Source organism: Plectrocnemia conspersa, unplaced genomic scaffold, assembly GCF_051122295.1.
Source record: "Plectrocnemia conspersa isolate PC_06_02 unplaced genomic scaffold, ASM5112229v1 ptg000013l, whole genome shotgun sequence".
Lineage (NCBI taxonomy): Eukaryota > Metazoa > Arthropoda > Insecta > Trichoptera > Polycentropodidae > Plectrocnemia > Plectrocnemia conspersa.
In genome coordinates this window covers 2,855,432-2,878,349 of record NW_028277177.1, presented here as the reverse complement: position 1 = coordinate 2,878,349, position 22,918 = coordinate 2,855,432, and the positions used below count along the sequence as shown (strand labels likewise).

Genomic DNA, 22,918 nt, shown 5'->3' with positions numbered 1-22,918 from the left:
AATTTTAAATACATAAAAAATATGTATTTATTTTGTATCAATTTGTTGAAAATATTTGTTCATGTTTACAAATACTTTTGGCCTTCAATTGAATGTGTATTATTTTCATTTTGTTGTGTACATACTTATGTTTATAATATATGTATATTATTGAGGAAATAATAAAATAACTTAAAAATTGTGTATGAATATTTATTAATATCTGATTTCAATCAATTGAATTTTTCACTTTGTCCTATTAATGTTGAAATTAAATAACTTTTTTTAAATCGTGGGAACAATATTTATATGAGCAATCGATTTATGACCAATTTTCGCTTGAGCAATAAACTGCATGACCAATGATCACCGAACCAATTCAATATGTAAGTGTATCACAGAGGAAAACCTACAATATAAACATTTTATTCAACGTATTAATTTAAATTCACATAATAAGATGACACGTACACTCAGTGTACATCACAGAATAGGAATGATTAAGATGGGGGAAAAAGGAGTCGATAAGAAGAGAATAAATTTATAAAATAAAAATTATAAATGACTATGAATTTTCACAGATAATAAAAGATTAAATGTATTTTATTAGATAATGCTAGTTTATCATATTTTAAGTTATAAACATTGAAAATGCTAATAGTTTAGGAATATGATAATTATTATTTTTTATCTTTATGAATAACTGAGTAATTATATAGAAGAAATAAAATAAGTTAAATAAGAGTTAACAAATGAAATATAAAACTCAGCATACAATAATTTATTCATCTTAAATAGATCATACAAAATTTTTGTATATATATATATAATATAATTCCCCCTAAAATTCACATTGAAAACAAATAAGCAAAATATACTAGCTACTCGGTAAAAAATAAATTTCCCTTAGTTTTCTTTGTTTTTTGTCTAATCTCGTCAACTCACTTATCACCCTTTAAAATTAATAAATTCGTCTGTCAGACATTCAAGATCAGTGAGATTATATTCTATGAATACGCGAGCTTCCCTCTTATGCGAAAAACGATTTAAATAATTAACTAAATACCTCAATTTTCAAACTCAACAGAAAAACATAGTGCAAAATATGACAGTTCTCCACATTGGACACGGCGGCGATCATTCGTTTACAACTACCGGAAAACGGGTTTACATAGGGCTTCTTCTGAAACGAAATTAAAGTGTCAAAATAATCTAACCAAAGTGCTTAATATCTAATAATGGTGAATTAGTTATATAACCTGGGTAAAACGCATATCTCGCAGGCGTCCCTGTGTGCCGGGTTGTGGTAGGTGCAGAACGGACACGTCCACATAGGACCCTCGTCTACTCCCGATGACATACCGTCCATCACCGAACTGAAATAATTATAAAATAGATATTTTTACGCCATGTCTTTATATTGTTTTTGTAATATGAACACTTACTTCATGTGGGAAGTGTGTTCGCTAGCGTCTATGAGCTGTTCCACCGTCGCCCAGTGCTCCGACTGACGCCAACGCATAATCAGCTCGGTATTCTTTGTTAATATGCTTTCTAATAAATCGTCCATATGAGGTAACATCGGAAGAGCGTCCATGGTTGCAATGTATAACAATACGTGGAAATCGGACATAGCCTGGATAGAAGGAAAAGTTCAATTAAAATCATTTTGATGTATTTAATGCAACGACGCATCAAATGATAAATACTTACATCTAGGAACTGATCGTGTGGCCATTGAGCTAGATAGAGAGCGAGCGCTCTTAAATCTTGGTGTTCATGGTGACGATGAGACGGCGGGAATGGTCGGATTGATCCTCTAGGAATTGTAAACGTTGCCATTGGCACTTTGGGCGTTGCGCACGGCACGTCTACTAGTAAGTATTCGACTGGAAGCGGCCGGGCTGATCGAGTCACTTCATTTCCGTATTGATCCTTTTCCTGAAACGTAAAAAAATAGTTTGTGTTAAATAAAATCTAGATGAGCACTGAAATTGAGAAGCGACCACAATGGTTTCGCTAAAAAAAGTCACCCTGGAAACATTTCATACTACATTGAATGAGTTTGATAAACTCTTTCATGTTCAACATTGGTATAAATTATAATCAAATATTTTTCGACATTTAAGTGAGCGGATAAGTCACACCACTGCATCAAAACCCGAAGTATTTTAATATTTATGATAATTAAAATCAGTAATAAATAACAATAACATGAACAGAAGAATACATTAAATTTTAACGCGTCAAAATCACTCTGCCTGTTTCTTTTCATATCTTTGTATCTTTTAGTTATATTTTAGCACTGTATCATCAGCATACAGTTGAATCCTTCCTGCATGTTTACATAGGGTTAAATCAGTTATGTATAGATTAAATAATAAAGGTACCAAAACAGAACCCTGTGGAATTCCACATTTCACCTCACATTCGCTTTGTGTACCATTTATTACAAGTACTCGTCATCTATTATTTAAATAGGATTTTAATAAATTTGGCGTTGGTCCTGCAATTCCAAAATGTTTTGATTTCTCTAATAATATGTTATGATATACTGTGTCAAAAGCTTTTTTTAAATCTATAAATAATGCTGAAGTTATATTTCATTATTTCATTAATTAAATCAAAAGCTGTATATTTTGTATTGGATTTGTTATATATTCATATTGTAAATGTGATAAAAATAAGGCGCTTAGTTATTTTTTAATTTGTTTGTATATCTTATGACTTCTAATTTAGTTTGGTGAAAATAAATAGATCTGTTAATTTGAGCCATATTTGTGATAGTACTTATATTATATAAGTTAATTTGTATTTAATATGATAGAAGTGTTCCAATTAATAAAAAAATTTGATTGAATTCATAAGATATTTTTTGTCTGTAATTAAAGCTTCATTAATAATTAAAAAAAAATCATTTTTATTTTCTTGAATATTTTAAATTGGTTATAAGCAGCATCATTAAATATTTTATTAGAGTAATCTACTATTATTTTTCTCCGAAAAGCATTATTTTTAGGCTAAAATAATACTAGGTTCTAGCTTCCACTTGTGATGACAAATATTCATATTTTTAATTAAGTTATTTAAATACAATGCTCAATGGAATGTTGCTTATATTATTATTATCTAAACTTTTTGTCAGGGTTTTATATATACTTTTACTTGTAGCGGTTTTAATTTTATTTATAAAATTATTTGACATTTTGTAAAGATTTTATTATATTTTGTAGTTGTCTATAGTTCAAATCATGAAATTAAAAAATAAAAACGAAAAACTTTGTAAATGTAATTACATCTTGGGACAATTATTAAACTAATAAAAATATTGCGAATTAAAACAAATATTACAAGGTAGTTACAAATATATTTTTTCTCCAAAAATTAAACTAAAAATACAGAAAAAAAATTGTTAAGAACAAATTTATGTTAGGCAATGTATTAAAATAATGACATGATGTTATAAATAAAAATAACGATTTCCTCAATTAAAAGTTTATATTAACAAATAAATCATAAACATGCAAATTAATTATTTTTAAATAATGTAAAACAAAATATTTTCCTTCACTATTCAAATAAAAACTTTAATATTTCTTTTTACGTAAATCCGGAACTACCAAGGAGTATTAAAAAAATAACAGCTAGGGTTCATCGGACTTAAAACTTAAATCAAATTAATAAAAATATCACGAAATATAAAAAAACCAATGATAAATACATAATATGTATATATAAAATTAGGTTTGGTTTTGTTGGGGCCTATTTATTCAATTATTTTGATCAAAACTAGGCGGTATTCTGGCAGCACATTCTTTGACGGACCGCGACATGAGTTTGACAACCGGCGGCGCCCGTCGGTCACTTACAACGTCATATATATGCAGCTGCCGAATCTGTGTGTCAGGACGCCATTTCAATTTTTTTCAAGGAGAAGAAGGGGGGGAAAGTTGGCAAGTCAGTGATCGTTCCTATAATATTTCATTAAGATTCATAGTATTTCATTGAATAACATGTGCATTTTTCTGGGCAAATTTAAAATCCACGTCAAAAGCAATAAAATCGTGCCGTTGCAGTGGGAACGTTTGGTAATCTGGCGTTCACACGACTTTTATAGTAATATTAAACATTTAATGAAGAACGTATAAACCGAATTTTGACCAATAGGAGAGCGCAAAAAACAATTATTACTTCTCAGAAGTCAAAAATCCACGTCAAAAGCAATAAAATCGTGTCGGCGGTTACTGAGCGTTTGTGTCACAAAGAAATTGTGAGTACCGAATCCCAAAACAGTTTGTTGTTAACTGATACGTTAAAAATTCGTACTGCAATAATTTTGTGAATGCGTTGTCTACGTGTATGCGAGAGAAGCGATACATGCGCATAAAAATATTCGTTGTCTCGCTTGTTCTTGTTGAAGCGGTAATGTACATTTCAAGGATTTTCGTCTGTGTCACACTCGGCTATAAAAAATAATATTTCGGTCTATTTCGCACAAAATAATATATATGTAATATCACAGTAACTGGTTGTCAACTCGTACAATACAATTGTGTGAGTAAAGTGTATGTGTGTTTTGGATAAAAAGTGGATAGCGTGATGTTCACTGATATATACCAACTAAATTTGAATTTCACAAGTCACATGCTGCAAAATTTCAATCTGAACTGAAAATGAACTTAAAATTGCTGCATTGAAATTTTATAGCATCCTATTTTATATATTATATCGGTTGGCAGTTATTAGTTAGTACGTTTAATTAAGCAAATGACGTAGCATCGACGATTGCGTATTCGTTAGGTTCGTGCGCGCGCCTTTATAGTTTTATACGACAAGCGATCGCTAATTTTCCCAAGAACGAACGTAAAATATTGCGAAACGCTTAACGTCAATTTAATCGTGTTTTTCCGTAGCTAAACGAACCGAACTTGTTCAACCTAGATATTCGCAACGTTCACTGTGCGAACAGTGAAAAGGTCACAATCGACAAACGATGTAAACACATATAAATACATACAACCCCTGAAATTGCATTCAATAGGTTTATAGCTGATTAAAAATCTAATAGGATCAGTTAAGAAATGTATAATAATAAAAATCGTTGTGCAACACAGTAATAGTTATTCCGTAATAGTGAAAAAAAAAACTCATTGTTCGCTAAATACAGAAACGAAAGAAAAACAAGCATAAAATGTTCTCATACACAGACATAAATATCTATGACGTCAGGTGATTAGGGCAAGATTAGCAATGTGTTTATCTGAATAATATTGTTTGCCCAATTCGAGTAATTCGTATTAAAAATAATTAATATTCGAATAATAAAACTGTTTAGCATTTCATACATGTCATATTGAAGCAGTGGCGCACAGTGACTTTTGAAACGTGTCATGCTGCAATAATTTTGGCCTCCTCCCATAAACATATTATCACAAATTGATAGTGCAATGTTTATATTGTGGTAATAAACTCATTAATATTTTAAATTACAGTGACTATTATATACAACTAGTCTTTGTTAAAATGTCAGTTTAAAGCTTATCAAGCAAAACACTGGTAATTATTAAAAAAAAAACACATGATCTAATTGAAAATTATCATAAAAACAGCTATAAAAGAATAATATATTTTTAATCGATTTTTTCAATGTCATTTTTTGTGTGAATGTTATAATCACTACGTCTACTTTCATAGATTTTTTTTCAATATTTTATGCTCAAACACGTGTTAACCTTTAGAAGTCCAAAGGCATCTACGTCATGTCAAATATATTGTCTATTTTCTGAGGCCATTTAAAATGATCTGATGATAAAATTTCTAATATTTTAATTCATTAGTTACTCAAGTGAAATACGTCTATCAATATATTACGGTAAAAAGATTTACTAATTTCTAACCATTTTATCTGAAATTGTAAATTAATAAAATTAGTCGTAAAATCTGATAATCCATCGATGGATTTTGGAAACAATTTTTGAACCAGTCTGTTGCCAAGCATTATTTATTTACTTAGCTAATACATATGTAGCTAACGTTTACACTAAACCTACATATAAAACATAAACAGAAAATAAAAGTGACAAGATCATTGCATTCTTGGGTGTTTTTTTTCCAGGTAGTGGTCTTAACATCTGGAGCGGGTACAGGGTATACCCTATATAAACGTTATATAAATAACAGGTAAGAAGCAATACTTTTGTGATTAAATAAATTGGACCGCAGTGCAATCAATAAAAGTTGTCCGTTAAATGTAAAAATTTCCGATATTAATATTTCATAAATTAAATTAATGTTAAGCTGCTCAGTTATTGCCTGTTTCTTTATATTATATTATTTATTAAAAAAGTAATTTATGAATACAATCGCTGCCAATTCATTTTCGTGTTATAAATTTGCTAGTGTTAATCCGTGGAAAGTTTTTTGTATTATATTATTATATTTTGTAGTATGTTATGTTTTGTTGTGATATGCATATTAAAATTTTCAATAATCAAGCATATATACCATCTATTTTTTAGGAATAATTTAAATTTGTGAATCTCATATGATTAAACTATCATATATCCTTTCGAACAGAATTGCTAAATGCCAAATATCATACCGAATGGGATTAGATTTATTAAGACCCTCAATTTTAGACGCTATCGATGTAGGTTTTGGCACGACAATTTTCTTGTCTTGCCCTATCGGTTTCTACAGTTTCACGGCGCGTTAAAACTATTTTGATTTGACGTTGAAAATCAATTAATCGATAGATTAAAAGCAAGTCGATTATTTGCCCTTCGAATTATACTTAGGATTTAAGAACTAGTTATTAATGATAAAATAATGGATGAAGAGGATATTGATCGATTCTGTACAAAAGGAAGTTAATTATGTAGCGATTCCTATGCATCAGACACGAATCTGATCCGCCTTGATCCTAATACTTTTTGGTATTCCTAGTTTTTTGGCTGTTTGATTATTAAAGATTGTTAAATTAAAGTGGTGGTTGGACTGGATTTGAGGTAATGGGCGGAGATGCGATTGGTAGTTGACGGGTTAGGATAGCTCGTGGGGGATGATGTTTGGGTCTAGGTCCGCTAAGTGTTATAAGTGAGGTCACCTTCGACCTCGGACTTACGCCTCGCTTCCTGTACGAGAAATCACCTCCAGGACACGCGCTCAAAGACAAGCACTGACGCCTTCCAGAAGGAGATATTCATAAGCGTCACTTTGTACAGTTCGCTGTACAAACGTCCTCCACAAATCATACCCACGATCAGAACGCTTCAATTGTTTGTTATATATTTTTTACTTCCAACTTAACCGTGATTTTATTTAAATTTTTTAAATGTAATTTATTGTATTTTATTTAAAATATAAAAACATATTTTATTAATACTGAAATTTTTTTAATTGCATTTTTTAAATAATATATCATACGTGTAACATTGTTATCGACCTCTGCTAAACTCGCCAAAGTATGCCGATACGCTGTAGTTTCCCGATAATAACCGTTATTGCAGCACAAGTAGAAACAAAAACAGCACACAATTGTATTTTCGTGCGACGTATACGATTTTTTTATTGTGACTCGGCTCCAGCACGCGCGAATGTATGTGTGTACAAATTTGAAGCTGTTTTAAGCCATTGATATAAAATTATAGAGTACAATTTTTGTTAGAGCCTCGTATACGTCACAAAACATGGTAGTAGTTCCCAAAATACAACGGTTAAGTAATGATTTATTTGCGAAATATAATTTCGAGTAAAAAAAAGAGAAGCCATTAAAATAAAAATATTTACGTACATAACAAGAAGGCGTTAAGAATAAATTTGTCGCCGAGTCGCCGCGCGTCATAACAGATATCGGGGGGGTGGGGGTTCAACAGGCGACGGCGACGGTTCGAAAACACGGGCGGACGGCGGTGTTGCCAGCGCTCGCCGTTCGCCGCTAGCTGCCGTCGGTCGTTACGCAACTCGGCCGGCGGCTCGCGGCGGCAACACCGGCGTGACGTTGCACGCGCGCGCAGAGCTCGCGGCCGGGGCCGGGCGCCACGCGCCTCTCGCGGCGGCGGCGAAGCGCGCCACGGGGGCCCATGGCGCACTCGCCGCTCGCCGACATCGAGGACCTGACGCTGTGCTCGCTGTGCAAGCGGCCGTTCGACGACAAGGAACAGCAGCCCAAGGTGCTGTCGTGCAAACACCACTTTTGCCTGAAATGCGCGAGCACGGTGCTCCTGAAGGGGCGCGAGCTATTCTGCGCGCACTGTTGGAAACGCACCGAGCTGCCGGAATTGCGGCCCGAGGCGCTGCCTACGCACGCGGCCGTGCTGGCGCTGGCGCAGCGCCTCGGCTCGCTGCCGCCGCCGCCCGAACATCAGGCGCAGCAGGCGGCGCGCAAACTCAAGGCGGAGAACTGTCACACGCACGCCATGCCCTACACGCTGTGGTGTCACTCGTGCAACGTTCAAATCTGCCGCGCCTGCGCCAACCACCCGGAGCACCTCGGCCACGCCGTAAAGCCGCAGGCGGACGCTAAGCGAGCGCTGCGCCAAGACTTCCACGCTGAGCTGCAGACGATGCAGAAAACGCTCTCGGACATCCAGAGCCTGGTGGGGCGGCAGCGCGAATTCTTGCTCAAGATCCTCGAGGCGTGCACCACACTCAAGACGCAGGTGGAGACCGACCTGGTCAATAATGCGCCCTCGTACGAGCTGTCTGAGGCGCGCGACTGCCTTCACCGAGCGCACCGCTCGTACGGCTGCACCGAGGGGCAGACGCCGGCCGAGATACACGCTCTGCTGGAGCAGCTCGCCGGCGACAAGGAGCGCCTCTTGGCCAAGCACCGCGAGATGTTCCTGCAGTGCAAGCTCGACGACCTCATCAAGAACTCGACGGTGGCGTTCGACTTCGACCTGCTCAAGCGGGCGCTGGCTGGTGTCCATTCGGGCGAGGCCGTCCACTCGGGCGACGGCCACCGGAATCCGATCCTTTTCTTGGCCAACTACTGCATGTCGCAGCTCTACTCGCGCCACTTTCTCTTCGAGCACAGGCAGCAGCAACAACAGCAGCAGCAGCACCTTCAGCCGCCTCCGCCGCAGCACAACAACGGCAACGACAAGGACGCTCGAGCGTCGCCTCCCGCGCCACCGCAGCACTCCCCACAGGCGGCTCTGATCCGCAATCCGCCCGCCCGCGTCTACCCCGTCTTCTACTTTAACGTCGAGATCAACGGAGCTCCGTTTGGCCGCGTCTTGATCGAAGTGCGCAGCGACGTCGCGCCCAAGATGGCCAAAAACTTCGGCGTGTTGGCGACCGGCGAGCTGGGCGTCGGCTACAAGGGCTGCAACGTGTTCCAGTGCTGGGAGAACGAGAGCATCATCACGGGCGACTTCGAGTCCAACAACGGCCGCGGCGGCCGATCCGTCTTCGAGGAGAGCTTCTTCATGCCGGACGACACCAAGATCTTGGCCATACGCGGCAGCGTCGGGATGCGCCGCAGCCAGAAGAGGCACGACAACCAAGGGCTCGTCGGCTCGCAGTTCCGTATCATCTTGCGCGAGATGAGAGGCTTCACGGGCATATTCGCGTTCGTCGTCGAGGGGCTTGAGCTCGTCGACCGCATCAGCCAGACGGGCGACAGCGCGGGCAAGCCGCAGAGCAACATCCTGATAGCGAGCTGCGGAAAGCTCAACTGATACGTATACATATGTATTTTTATATAGAGAGAGTCGTTTCCGTCGCGTTTCTATTTTTTTTATTTTTAACGTTCACTTACCAAAGTTTTACGCGATAGTTTCATTTTACGGGGTTCGTAGTTTAGTACTTACGTTCGTTAAAAAAAAATATAAGTAAATCGACAGTTACCGGAGCCTCCGAGCGGAGCTACTTTCGTAAACGTAAGGGTATATAATGTTACGGACGACGGCGCACCGAACCGACATCGAAATAGTCTTATCCCTCGGAATCGTATCTATATATATATTTTTTTCAGCAGAGCGTATCGGTTACGCCCTCGTTTCGTATGCGCCGTCGTCTATTTGGTGTTTTGTGGAAAATTACATAAAAAAAAAATATCTATCTATATATTAACGATAAGGATAGTGAAAGATGTATAAGCTATTTTTAGAAAATTTCTTCTAAATGTTATTGTTAAATGTAACTTTTTTAAGGTAAGCGTTATATCGAGTCGAACTGGCGGATCGTGCGATTTTAAACATATATACGGAAAAGAAGCGTTATTCGTTAACATAAATGTTTTTTAGACTCGACGTTCGTATTTAGCGTTTCTCTGTAAAAAGTAAAAAAACAGTCGTCGCACGACGATCGTTTCGCCTAGAGTAATTTAATTTTAATTCCGAAGATCATGATACACGCCATCGACCAAAAAAAGAGAGTCGAACCGACGGGTTCGACCGCGTTGACATATATGTATTATATATATTTTTATAAATGAATTTCTTTTTTTCGTTGTTGAAAGAGTTTATGAAACTCTGCCTATATTTTATATAATATGTATATATACGAATCGTTAATTTTTGAGCGCAATATATATATATAAATACGTTATATACGCGGCGATCTAATTTACGCGGTTGTTTTTACTTTTTTTATTATAATATTATTATCATTATCATTATCAATTTAGAACGAGGGGGGAGAGAGTCGTATTTTGAGTATTTTTTCCGAAAAGGTCGGTAAATTTTGAATTCGATCGCGTTGTTGTGCCAATGATTTTTTACGATCGAATACGACTCTCTCCCGGATAGTCGTCGATCCGACGAGAAGCGCCTAAAAGCGCGTCGACGATTATCGTTCGGATGACTACTTTTATACGTGCAATATCGACTCGAAGAAGCGTCGTTAGTTTATTATACGCGAATCGTACGAAACTGCTTTATATGTGTTGTTAAATCTGTCTTTAAAAAAACTCTCGACGACGACGACGGTCATCGCTCTGTTGCAAACTATACTGTACAATATTGCGAATACTTTATTTTTGTTAAGAGGTTTTTCGAACCATCCTTTGTTTGTGCCTTACTTGTACAGCCTACGTTAGCTACTAGTCGCTTACGAGAAAATTGAAAAAATTATATAAAAACATAAATGTATTCGCTTCGCTATGTATACGCGTACGATACGGCATACGTGACGTTTATAATATTTAACTATTTTTAATCATATAACGATGACTAAATTGATGGAATACCTGCATTGAAAGAGAGTCGAGTTTTTACTTTTGGTTTTACTTTTTTTTAATCATACTTTATTAATTATAATTTTTTGACGATATTGTTACGACGGCAAACGTGAAAATCGGAGAAGGAATTATACGGGTGAAATGTAAATCTGTAAATCGATTTCGCGCTCGATGGGGCGAAGCGCGCGTCCCTTATTCTTAGAACGCGCGTAAAAACGACCTCCGTAATCTTTGTAATAATTATAGCCAAAAACGTTTAAAAATATGCATGTCTAGTTCGCGTCTCGACGTTACAGGGATTCGTATATCGTTTAAGTAGAATCTAATCGGACGGAGAGTCGACTACGAATCGTATATATATATCTTTAAAAAAATAAAAACGAAAATTGATCGATGTAAATACTATACGAAACGGTTATTTTATAAATATTGACTTTCAACGGAGCGAATTTGGCGCACTTATTATAAAAAAATTTTAAATCAAAAGTACCTGAAACGTATTCAGACCAGAAACGAGCTACAAATATAGACAGGGGTGTATGATCATATACGAACGCCTACTATGATCGTTGTTACCGTTCCACTGATACACATTTTATTATATATAAATATATTAAATATATACATAAAGTAATATAGCTTATGCGGAAAGACGTGTTTCCGGTTTAGCGTTGTAAACGTTTTCTTTGTCAGGCGCTCCATCAATGTGTGTTAAAAATATGCGTAATAACATATAATATATAACAAATACGTGTTTAGTTTAATGTGAAATTTATTTGTGAGTGACGCGAATCGTAAAAAGCTCATAATATATATATACACATATAAAAAGAGTACCCTATTTCAAGAGTGAATGTTTATGGATTAAAGATTATATATTATAAAAAAATATATATTATACCCGATTCGAAATATATTTCTTTCTCCAATCGCTGTGTTTTATTCCATTTCGTCGACAAATCCCTATCCTCGGTGCGTTTTACGAATATAATGAACGACACCGCAGATGCGTTTTTATGCAAAACACACTTAAACCTTTACTTATTTGAAAGTAAGATATTCGACAAAACGACCTAACGGCCGCAGTTAGAATAAGAACACACTTTGACCCGAGAGTTGTTGGGGAAGTAATTTATGCAATGTAAACTAACACAGAAATTAGCATAATTAAAAGGCAAGTTCTAAATTGTATTCATTTATGTGCATTCTGTAACATCATAAATAAAATTTGAACCAATATTTAAAACACGTTCGTCAACAGATTCATCAAATAAGTGTATCCGACAAAACATTGCATGATATATTTGGAGCAAGTCACATCAATAGCAAGAAGTCAAATAATTGGTTTTAGTTGCAATAACAAAGACGACGGCAAGCTAATGTTTTTATTTTACGTCTAAATTTATTTGAAAGTGTATTGCATTTAATATATTTAGAGAACCACCTGTCGGTAATGTGTAAAAACATGTCAAGTGAAATGTGAACCAAACATTACGTATACTTTAAAATTTACAAGATTCATAATATCCTGTTGTTCCGTTGTACAAATATTTTGTAAAAACGAAAGTGCTCAGGATGAAAAAGTTGAAAGGCAATACATTTTATATTTGATAATGACAGCGGTAACCGGATTATTGCACAAACGAAAACATAGGTGATTGTCGAATATATTTTACTTTTAATTCCAACTGCTTTATATTTTTTATCTATAAGTAAAAATTTATGTAATTTAAGAAAGTGCATCATACCAATGAAAATGACTAATATAATTATAAAATATTTTTTAATTAAAATCATATTAACATCTGTTATATATACATAATATAGTGATGTATTAAATATACATATATGTGTATATTGATCATCTATGATCAGAATTTTTGCTGTGTGATAAATACATTACCGACGGGAAGTCAAAAAATTGTCTTTAGATGGATAACACAGACGAGAGGTCTATATTTTGGCTTCACGTGTCTAAATTTATTTGCATTTAATCCATTGATTTTTAACAACTAAAAACTTGCGAGGTATTTGGAGTTGCAAATAAAATAATTGTGATTGTGATATACCACTGATCAAACAGCGGTATCTTGTTTATGTATCCTGCAGTAATGTTGGAAGCTCTTTTCTAGTTTTATATTTTACAATATTCAATATCAGTTTGTTCTATTAGTCTTTGCGTTTATTTTCTTATATTTGCAAAAATGTATGACTATAAATTAACGATAATTTCACTTTCTTTTGTGTTTGTTTATTAATGGAATATTTTTTATTTCAGTATTTTCAACCTCAAATCAACAATGGCAGTGGAGATAAAATAATCACACTTAAGTTGTATTATATTATACTTTATGCGTTTCAACTACGACAATAGCAGTTAAAAGCATCTGTAATGCAATGAGCAGGGATGCCATTAAATTTAGAAAATGTGGTTCTAAAAATTTCGTTCTGGGAATTTTGACATTGAATATCTACGTAGGGCGGGTAGTTCTTAGAGGTTGTTAGTGAGGATATTAGGGCTGCCACCAAAGCAGGTCCGAGACTAACGATACAGATGCTAAGAAAGATGTTAATTTGCAGAATGTATCATAAATTGTCTGAGCAACACCTCGCGCAGCGAATCAATAATGAATGATTTTAGAAAAGAAAAATTTATTTTTAGTCAAATTGTTACTGAAGATGAGATGTAAGCCATTTACTAATTTAAAAGGCAGTGGTTTGATGCCAATCAACCTCCAATTCTAACCCCGAGAACAGGATTAGTCCCCAATAATACAATGTTATGCATTTGGTGGGATATAAAGGGTATGATTTGTTACGAGTTATTGGATTATAGGCAAACAATTACGACAGACACATAGTGTGCTCTGCTAATTCATTTACAAGCGACTCAGAACATAAAAAAGACCTTCCCTTATGAACTAAAGAAGGGCAGCGTTCATTCTAATATATCCAAGAAGACGATAAAAAAAATCAATCGATATTTTTTGGGAACTCCTTTCTCATCCACCGTATTCTTCAGATATTGCTCCAAATGACTATCATATATTTAGATCCTTGCAACAGTTTTTAGGTAAAAAAAATATTTTACAAAAACGGATATAAAAAAATTGATTAACATATATTGAAAAATATGAAGAATATATAATTTAGTAAGAGTATTTCGTTTTAATTTTTTACTCATTTAACCCGCACCTTAAAAAAATGCAGACTTATGGAACAATCTGATATAATATTGGACACAAACACTGCTTAAACACTTTGTATGTAGGTCTGGTAAGAAGTGATTACGAGCTAATTAAAAAATCATAAAACATAACTAAACTCAATTGTTTTGAAATTAGAATTAGAATTTCGTATTCGTCGAATAAATAGTCGATTCCGAATCACAATTAATTTCTTCAACGGAATCTATTTTCGAATAAATAATTTACTTCCTATCGTGAAATATTTTGGAAAGTAACCACTTCAGATGACTTTGGAAACAAACTGTGTTGAAATGTTAAAGTGGATGACTCTAAATAGTAAATATTTATTTTCGATAACGAATGGAATCCCACAAAAAATATCATCTTTGTCTCCTGTTGTTAAGCGACAAGCTTCTTGTCACCCACATATAAAGTAAAGTACTTTTATAATCAGAAATTTGCATACATAGGATCAGGATCTGTGAAATGAGACATATTCAAAGATTCCCGATGTAATCCGGCTAAATTTCCTCACATTATGAAAAACCTCGGAATGTATCGTTCGGGACGGAAAAATATCGCATAGTAAATTGACAAGTCACAGGTCATTATTTAAACAGATAGTAATACATTCTTGGAACAAGCGCACAAACAGTAATTTATATGAGTATAAATATATTATTAAAAAATTAATCAAACTTTAATAAAAATTGTTTTTAAAAAATCTAAAATGGAGTTGATTCTCCAAAAATGTGACGAAAAAAAGCGCTTTAGCAATGCAAAGCTGAAAAAATGTAAAGGATAAGAACATACCTTGTAGTACACGTCCGGCACGTACTGCTTATCCGTCGACTCCTTCACATAGCCCAATTCTGGCGCATCCTTCGTCGGCAGTAAACACTCGTCCCGCACCAACGCCATGCACTGTCCCGTGACTTGATAACCTTCCATGTGAACCTGCTTCATGCTATCGCCTGCAAATAAATAGATGTGTTAAAATATGTACTTAAATTCTATATACTCGGAAAAAAGAAATAATCACGCACCCGTCACGCATACAGTCACAAACTTGGAGCCGAAATATCCCGACGAGGCATACTTGGAAGGGCTCGGGTGCTGATTTTGAAAATGGCCAGCCATTATGCACTCTTGAGCGGAGATGAAGTGAGATTCTATACCTCTGAAAAAATCGTTCTGTTCAGCTGGAAATATTTTCGAGCAGGTAATTTTGAATACGATAAATAGCCATAAAATACCTTAGTTGTTGAACCGTTCCTCTTCCGTTGTCTTCACTGAGTAAATCAGTAAATATCCATCCAACTTTGGTTAGACCCAATCTTCTGGCGATTAGATTTACTGTATCTTCACGGTCATCGGGAAGGAGCATAACAGCGTCTCTTGTGCTCTCCTGGGGCGGCTCGTATATTGCTGCTACGCGTGCCCTAATTCCTGAAATAATTATTAGAAAATACATATTAGAAAGGAAGAATATCAATAATAAAATAATTCAACATGTCTCTTTTGGAATAAAAAATGGATAAAGTTAAGATTTAGTAGGAAAAAGGCTTATTCTAATTGTATTAAATGAATCGGAAAGAAATGATTCCTATGTGTGAATTAATTGCATATTTCACGGCTTCAAAATTATCTAAATTTTGCAGAAGTATATCTAATGGGCCAATATTTTTAAATCAATTTCTTGAAATGTTCTTATAATAGTGAAAAAATAGCTATCAAAAAAAATCAGAACACAAAGGGTTATATCAAATTATAATAAGTATTAAGGGTAGATTCATAATGTATGGTTAATACTTTTTTTCTGGCCAAATTCAAAGGGTTTGTTTAGAGAATCCATGTCAAAAGCAATAATATCGTGCTGTTGCAGTGGAAATGCTTGGTTATCTAGCGTTCATATTAAAACTTTTTATTATAATAATAAGACACAATAAACAAGAATCGAATGAAGCATATCTAAACCGAATTTTGACCAATAGGAGAGTTCCCACTGCGACTTCGTTCGGAATAAAATTTGGTTAAAACACTAAGAGGCACCACCAAACTATTTTTATGTTTGTTTTTATCAGCTTTAAGTATAATTTATGATCAAATTATACTATCATCTCTCATATTTAAACAAAAAGCTCTTTGATGGTCCTTCACATGGAAGTCAGCAGCGGCAATAAAAATAATTATGCATTGATATATTTCTTTTTTTGAAATATAAACATTGATTAATAGATGGCAGCACAAAACGCTTTAGTTTTTGCAGGTAGATACTACAGAGCCCAGCATTAAACATCATAAATCGTAAAAGTTAGTCACTACCTCTCCAGTGGATTACCAGCAGCGGACAAAGTGGGTAGATATAACTCGACCCGTTGGTAAAGTATTAATTAAATGACATGCATTTTTCTGGACAAATTCAAGGGAGGGGGGGCAAATGCCCCACACCTTCCCTCCCTGTCAGAAAGTGGAGCATCTTACGTTTAAACTGCAAACATCAATCATCATGGGCAATATTTCTATACAGTTGTTCTCGTCTGAATAATATAATGCAGTCATGCCCAAAACAAAGATTCTTATTCGTATTTATGCTAGTAAAAGGAGTGTAAAACCATTGGATAATACTCATTTATGATTTTTTACTTTGTAGAATACACAGGCGTCAGAAGGAGCGTACACATGAGAGGTGAGAATTGAACATATGGCCTAATTGGCCAAGATAAACCCATTCACCATTATAAAAAGGTATATACGGACTTGGACGCATACTCAATTTGAGCAGCATATCAAGGACTTCCCTTCATTTTGAGCAGCGCCGAAACATCAATTCCATCCTTTGATGACTGCTCTACTTTTAATGACCATTTGTATATAAAACCTTTATCTAAATATTTTATTAACAATTGAATTGCTGAAAGACGTGGCATCAGGGCAAAGTGTTAGTCAATGGCAATGTACACCAGTGATTTCACTTTTTTTCTAGAAGTCGTCCAAGGGGGGGTATCGCATATGTGCGAATGTTTTATATGACCCCTTGATTATTTTTTTTGCTATTTTTTATTGATGAATCATTATTTCTATTCAATTTTATTTTTATTATAATACAAAAAAGCGGTAGCAATTGAACAGGAAATTATTTTAAGAGATATGTGCATTTAAATAAATATTTTGTTCCATAAAACGAATTCTTTGTACATTTATGTAAGGTAAATCTTCGGAAAAGGATTCGTTACAGTTATTCATGGGGTGTTCACTTGCTCGCTAGCACCTAATCTATCCAACAATTCGTTTTATAAAACAATTATTTTATATATTACTCATTTAAATTGTCTTCTAAAAAAACTTTTTGATTTATTTATCAAGTAAATGTTTTAAAAAAAAATATTTTTCTGTTGTACATTTGATTATTTACCTAAAAAAAAGAGAAAAAATAATATAATTCTTTTGAAAAATATTTCAAGTAGTTAATAAAAAGTTAAATAAGCATTTTTGAATTGATACCCCTTCATAAGTTTTTTGAGAATAATATTATATACATTTCTATTTTGGTCAATATATGTTTTTTGATTAACTACTACACTTATAAATAAATAAAAATATATTCATACCCAATGTAACATCGGGATGAAGTTCATATTTTCCATATAAGAAGCCAATCCTTTGATGCGCCGTGCTACGCCAATACTCAAGGAACCTCTCGACGAGATTGGAGTTTTCAAACATGACATTATCGACGTGACGATAAGTCTGGCGATTCAGAGTCACAGCGTTTGGTTGACATTTGGAGCAGATTCCGCGAGGCCACGGCGGATGATCTTTACAACCTGAATAAACAAACAGACACATGAAATTACTCACATCAAATATATTTAAGACTATTTAAATATTACGTACCACTTTTTATTCTACAAGACATGTCTTCTAAAGAGAGAAACTTTCCCCTATCGACTCCGGACGTCAATTTTCTCAAATAAGTATGGAACGACATGTGCTTTACGTTCTGTTCTTTTAAATACGCCTCGTCGAACGGCTCTAAAGGCGAACAATGCACGCAACAACCGTTTGAATTGTGTCGGCAGCTAAAATTCACACAAATATATAAAACAAAACCACACAAAGACGTTTATAAATATTAATTAAGAGGATCGTTACAATTTTTCGTCTCTCTTTCTAGCGATTTTCCCGTCAGTTTTATGAAGTAGAATATCAATTTCATCTTCTTGCGGCCCAACAGGTACCGCTGCTTGTGGAGCTGCTGAATCGATGCCCGTCTGAGATCGATAAGTACTTATCAACTGAAATTATCAATATAATATTATCGAGATTTAGTTATTTTTATTATAAATTACAAAATTACCTGAGAGCTAGTCGAGGGCTGATCGAACAGAACAGTTCCGTTGATCGGCGTCAAGTATAGCATGTCGCCGTGCTTCAAATTATAATCTGTCAAGAATCTCGATTTGCTGGATATTATCTCATGTTTCTGCAATCTGTCCGTGTACAATCCGAATGCGAACGAATTGAGACCGAAAACTTGAAAGACTTTTTCGAATAGATTAAACGTCGAGTCGTCTATGCTGGTTTCGATTCTTTTGGTGCCCTCGGGCGATTGAATGCGTAGAATCTAAAATAATAATAAAAAAAGTAAACTATCAGATTGTAAACAGGAACCAGATATTTTTATAAGCGAAATATTGTGAAAGCATCAAATTTAAGACCAATAGCCATTAATCAATCGTCATCCTATAATAAATACTCAAGTCTGAAATAAAGCAGTAAAATACGCTCTAGTCGTACACAAAGCTATAAATTAATATCGCACAAATTGAAGTGTAAATATTATCATGAAGTAAAAACAACGAAGATGCTAGAAAGAATTTCTCAACTTACATAAATAAATCCTTTAAATAACAATATTCCAATGCTGAAGTAAGCGCAGCTTTTACCCAAGTGTATGCTTTTAATACTGATGTGTATTTTACTAATAGATCCCGATAACTGGTTAGGTTTTAGAACTTGTTGATATATAGTAAGTTTTTTTTATATAATTGACAATTCAGAGTGCCTTCCGAGAAGCCGTACAATATATTCATGTTAATTTTCATTTGCTCACTTCATCGCAACTTCACGATATTAGCAAACAATACAAGTTCTCAGTTGATCGTTATTATTAACGGATAAATTTTTCTGTTTTGAAATGTAAACTGTAAAATTGATTCGATTTGATACACAACATCTTGGTTTAATTGTTAACTTCATTGATTCTTCTATCGTTCTTCTAGTTATGTAGAGTAGCCATTGCAATACCACTGGTAATCAGACGAAACAGAACATATTGAATCAGAATAAGTTAAAAATTAGATTTATAATTAATTATTTGATAAGTAAATAATTCCATAAATGATCAGTTTTTGTTTTAAAAAATAGTTGTAGGGCAACACATCAACGATTAAGGCCAAAATGTTTCAAAAGTACTTGTCGTTTAGGTTAGGTTTGGGTTTAAACAGCATATGGACGATTCACAACTGTCAATATTTTAAAAACAATCATTTATTGTAATTATCAATCATCATCATATATTAAATTCCAATAATTTTATATTAAATGTTAATCATTTTGTTTAAATAGTGATTATTTATTTTATTAACTGGGCACTTTCATTTTTTAACTGATTATTTATAGATCTATTTACTTATCAAATAATTAGTTGCCAATATAAAATTAATTGTAAGTCTATTTTCTAATTTGTTCAGATTCGACGTGTTCTGTTTTTTCATGTTGTTTATTTATGGAACCGGTGCCACTATATTACAGAATATCGTGTGATTATAACAGGTAGAGTATTGGTCCCACCACACTACCCTGAGGTACTCCAAAGATGTAAATGTGTTTTATTGACTTTAAATATCTATATTTTAAAAGGCTTTCTGGTACAAAGTTTCATAGTTCTGTAGTTGATACAATCTTTTATTACTGCATTAGTGCGTTTATGGCATGAAACATATTTTTGATATATTTAATATTATTGTCGTATAGCACAAACTTATGTCTAGTATGAACAAGCCTAGTCATGTCACTATTTAAATGCTTTACATGTTTGGATAGTCTTTAAATGGATTTTGATTCAAGCTAATAAGAAATTATGATAAAAATACAAAAAAATATAGAAGAAAGGATCTACTGGTAATAAAAATTTGTTAATTTATACTATTTTTAACTCTTAGTTGATTTGTCGATATATTTTTCAACTGCTACGATACCAACATATACATAAAAGTCCAACTAGGATGAAATATAAATGAGAATTAAGATAAAAACTTTATATATCTCTTTACTGTTTCAACTCTAAACGTTGCACTGTTACTCATGAATTTTATAGACAAAACGTGTTTTACTCATTCTTAAGATAAATTCTGATTTGAGTTATAATCTGAGGTCAAAACTGGATTTTTTAAATTCCAGTCTTTGTTTTTTGTTGTTGATATTATCTATCTGATTTCTTACAGCTTTATATTACAGTACAATTGAAAAATGGATCGTTTTAGTTGCATAAAAGAATTGCATTTTTTGTTCAGTTTGTGCGGCACCCACTTGTAAAGCTTTTTAATTTTCTATCTGTTTTAAGCGGCCCAGAACTATTAGTAATAAATTCAGTCGGTCGTTATCAACTGAAGGACGCTCACGATTTTCTTTATTGTCGCACCATACATTACCACCCGTTTTGAACTCATACAAAAAATTGCTATCAATAATTTTCATCTCTAATTCAATAGCACAATTAGAAGCAAAGTTAATAAACCAATAATAGTTTAACTTCAGTTTTATCAGATAGATTAAAATGTAAGGGTTTAAAATTTTTTGCACAATAGTGTATATCGGGAGGATAAGCGACGATGGGGATACTGAAGGAACAAAAATAAGAGAAAGGCCAAGCTAGATAAAAAAAAGACAATTAAATAAAATCAGATTGTCCTAGTCACGATTACTTTAGAATGATGAGACAAGTTTCACTATGACACATTAACATTCATTTCGCAGTTTAGAAAGATAACATCAACGATACATCATCATATATTGAAATGCAATCGTATTTACAAGCTCGTTTGTTTTAAAAAAGGCAATAATCACTCACCAGTGTCATTACATATTCAGTGACAAATTGTTTTGAGGTTATATTTTGATGGAACGATGACGAGTAACAAATGAAAAGCGAAGGTAAAAAAGCAAATGGCGACTGTAATGAACGTATTTGGACGATCGTTGATGAAAAATGGCTCATCACTTCCATCGGGTGATTCGCCCCATAAAACGGGGGCTTTGTTGTCTTGTTAGTCCATTGAAAATTTAAAAATTGAGTCCTTCGAGGGAAGAGATGAGGGTTAATTGTGTCATTTACCGCCATCGGGGGGCTGAAGTTGCTCTTGGCGGAGCGATGGGGGCCCTCGGGGGGCGTCTCCGCGCGGCGCTTGCTTCGGCCGCAGTGGTAGTGGTCGTCAACCCTCGGTGCGCGATGCGCGCACATCGGCGAATGCACTCTACGTTCGACGCGATGCAACCTCTGCTTATTGCAATAATGTCTGGATTCGAAAAAATTCTGTAAACAATTAATTAATTAATCAAAAACGGGTTAAATATGCTATATTATGGGTATCATTTGTATTTAAAATAATTATTTACACATGGATTATGGCCAAAAAATAAAAAAATCCATTTACTCTTTATAAATATAGGTATAAAAATACCGCCTATTTTAATTTAGGCACTGACTATATTACACATGTTTTTATGCTGTGATAACTCTCTAGTAGTAAAATCGTAAAACCCCAAAAGATTTACGAACGTTAAAAATTTGAGAGGGATTTTCTACTGGGATATTATCATGGGTAAAGGTAAGTCGTAAATAATCTGTGGAGGACTATTTATCAACTTGCTTATTCTATTTTTCCTAGGCCAAAACTAGGCGGCACTCTAATAGCAGTGACGTGATGGCAGCGTGGGACAGCATACATTTTTGCAGACCTCGACTGGAAAAAGACGACCGACAGGACCTCGTTCACCAATAACTCACATCATTAAATAACATTTTAATAAAAGTACTATTACATCGACCTAATTTGTGTGTAATTGCTATCCGTCATGATTTGTCTGCTAAAATGCAAAAACGCTATTATGTATACGAGAGTAACTATAATGTTGAATAAATTATTCCAATGAACAACAATATTAAGGGTATATTAAATGCCGATTATCTTTATAAGAAACATTAAGACGCAAATTATATGCGCTACTTGGCCAAAAGCTCCGTCCCTTTATTCAAAAATCGTAGTATATATACTACTATTTTTACTAAGTAAAATATTGTGGAGTCCTTCCACAATCGTCTATTTCACCATATAAACAACTTTAATCATCAATAAAAACATTACTGCAGCGGCTCAATTTGTGTTTAATTGCCACCCGTCACTATCCCGTTGTAAAATATTTATTTAAGTTTTATTATGCCCAAAACTTGGCGGCACTCTGGTAACACTGACGTAACGTGGACATTCTTTTGGCAAGCTTT

At 34.5% G+C, this 22,918-nt stretch overlaps 2 protein-coding genes across 3 annotated transcripts; one reads left to right on the top strand and one right to left on the bottom strand.

The window, feature by feature from the left end:
* Window positions 1-745: 745 nt before the first annotated feature.
* On the bottom strand, window positions 746-21,843 carry Npl4 (nuclear protein localization 4). 2 transcript variants are annotated; one of them, XM_088202748.1, is made up of 12 exons: window positions 21,752-21,843; window positions 18,713-18,979; window positions 18,508-18,650; window positions 18,250-18,434; window positions 17,964-18,179; window positions 15,609-15,801; window positions 15,399-15,532; window positions 15,166-15,326; window positions 1,693-1,920; window positions 1,425-1,615; window positions 1,239-1,355; window positions 746-1,162 (listed from the first exon to the last, which is right to left on the bottom strand). In XM_088202748.1, the coding sequence occupies exons 1-12, from the start codon at window positions 21,755-21,757 to the stop codon at window positions 1,147-1,149; spliced, it is 1,857 nt and encodes a 618-aa protein (XP_088058874.1). In that variant the 5' UTR covers window positions 21,758-21,843; the 3' UTR covers window positions 746-1,146. The 2 variants fall into 2 exon arrangements, with proteins under 2 accessions (XP_088058874.1, XP_088058875.1); XM_088202749.1 differs by having other exon boundaries at window positions 746-1,159.
* On the top strand, window positions 7,358-11,544 carry LOC148227014 (uncharacterized). The gene has a single exon (XM_088202775.1). The coding sequence runs from the start codon at window positions 8,061-8,063 to the stop codon at window positions 9,660-9,662; it is 1,602 nt and encodes a 533-aa protein (XP_088058901.1). The 5' UTR covers window positions 7,358-8,060; the 3' UTR covers window positions 9,663-11,544.
* Window positions 21,844-22,918: the final 1,075 nt, after the last annotated feature.

Coding starts and splice junctions, on each gene's coding strand:
- LOC148227014 (XM_088202775.1), top strand. CDS start 8,061: ATGGCGCACTCGCCGCTCGCCGACATCGAGGACCTGACGCTGTGCTCG.
- Npl4 (XM_088202748.1), bottom strand. Junction 18,180..18,249: donor GTCTTGTAGAATAAAAAGTG/GTACGTAATATT, acceptor TTGTTTATTCAG/GTTGTAAAGATCATCCGCCG. Junction 15,327..15,398: donor TGTGACTGTATGCGTGACGG/GTGCGTGATTAT, acceptor ATTTATTTGCAG/GCGATAGCATGAAGCAGGTT.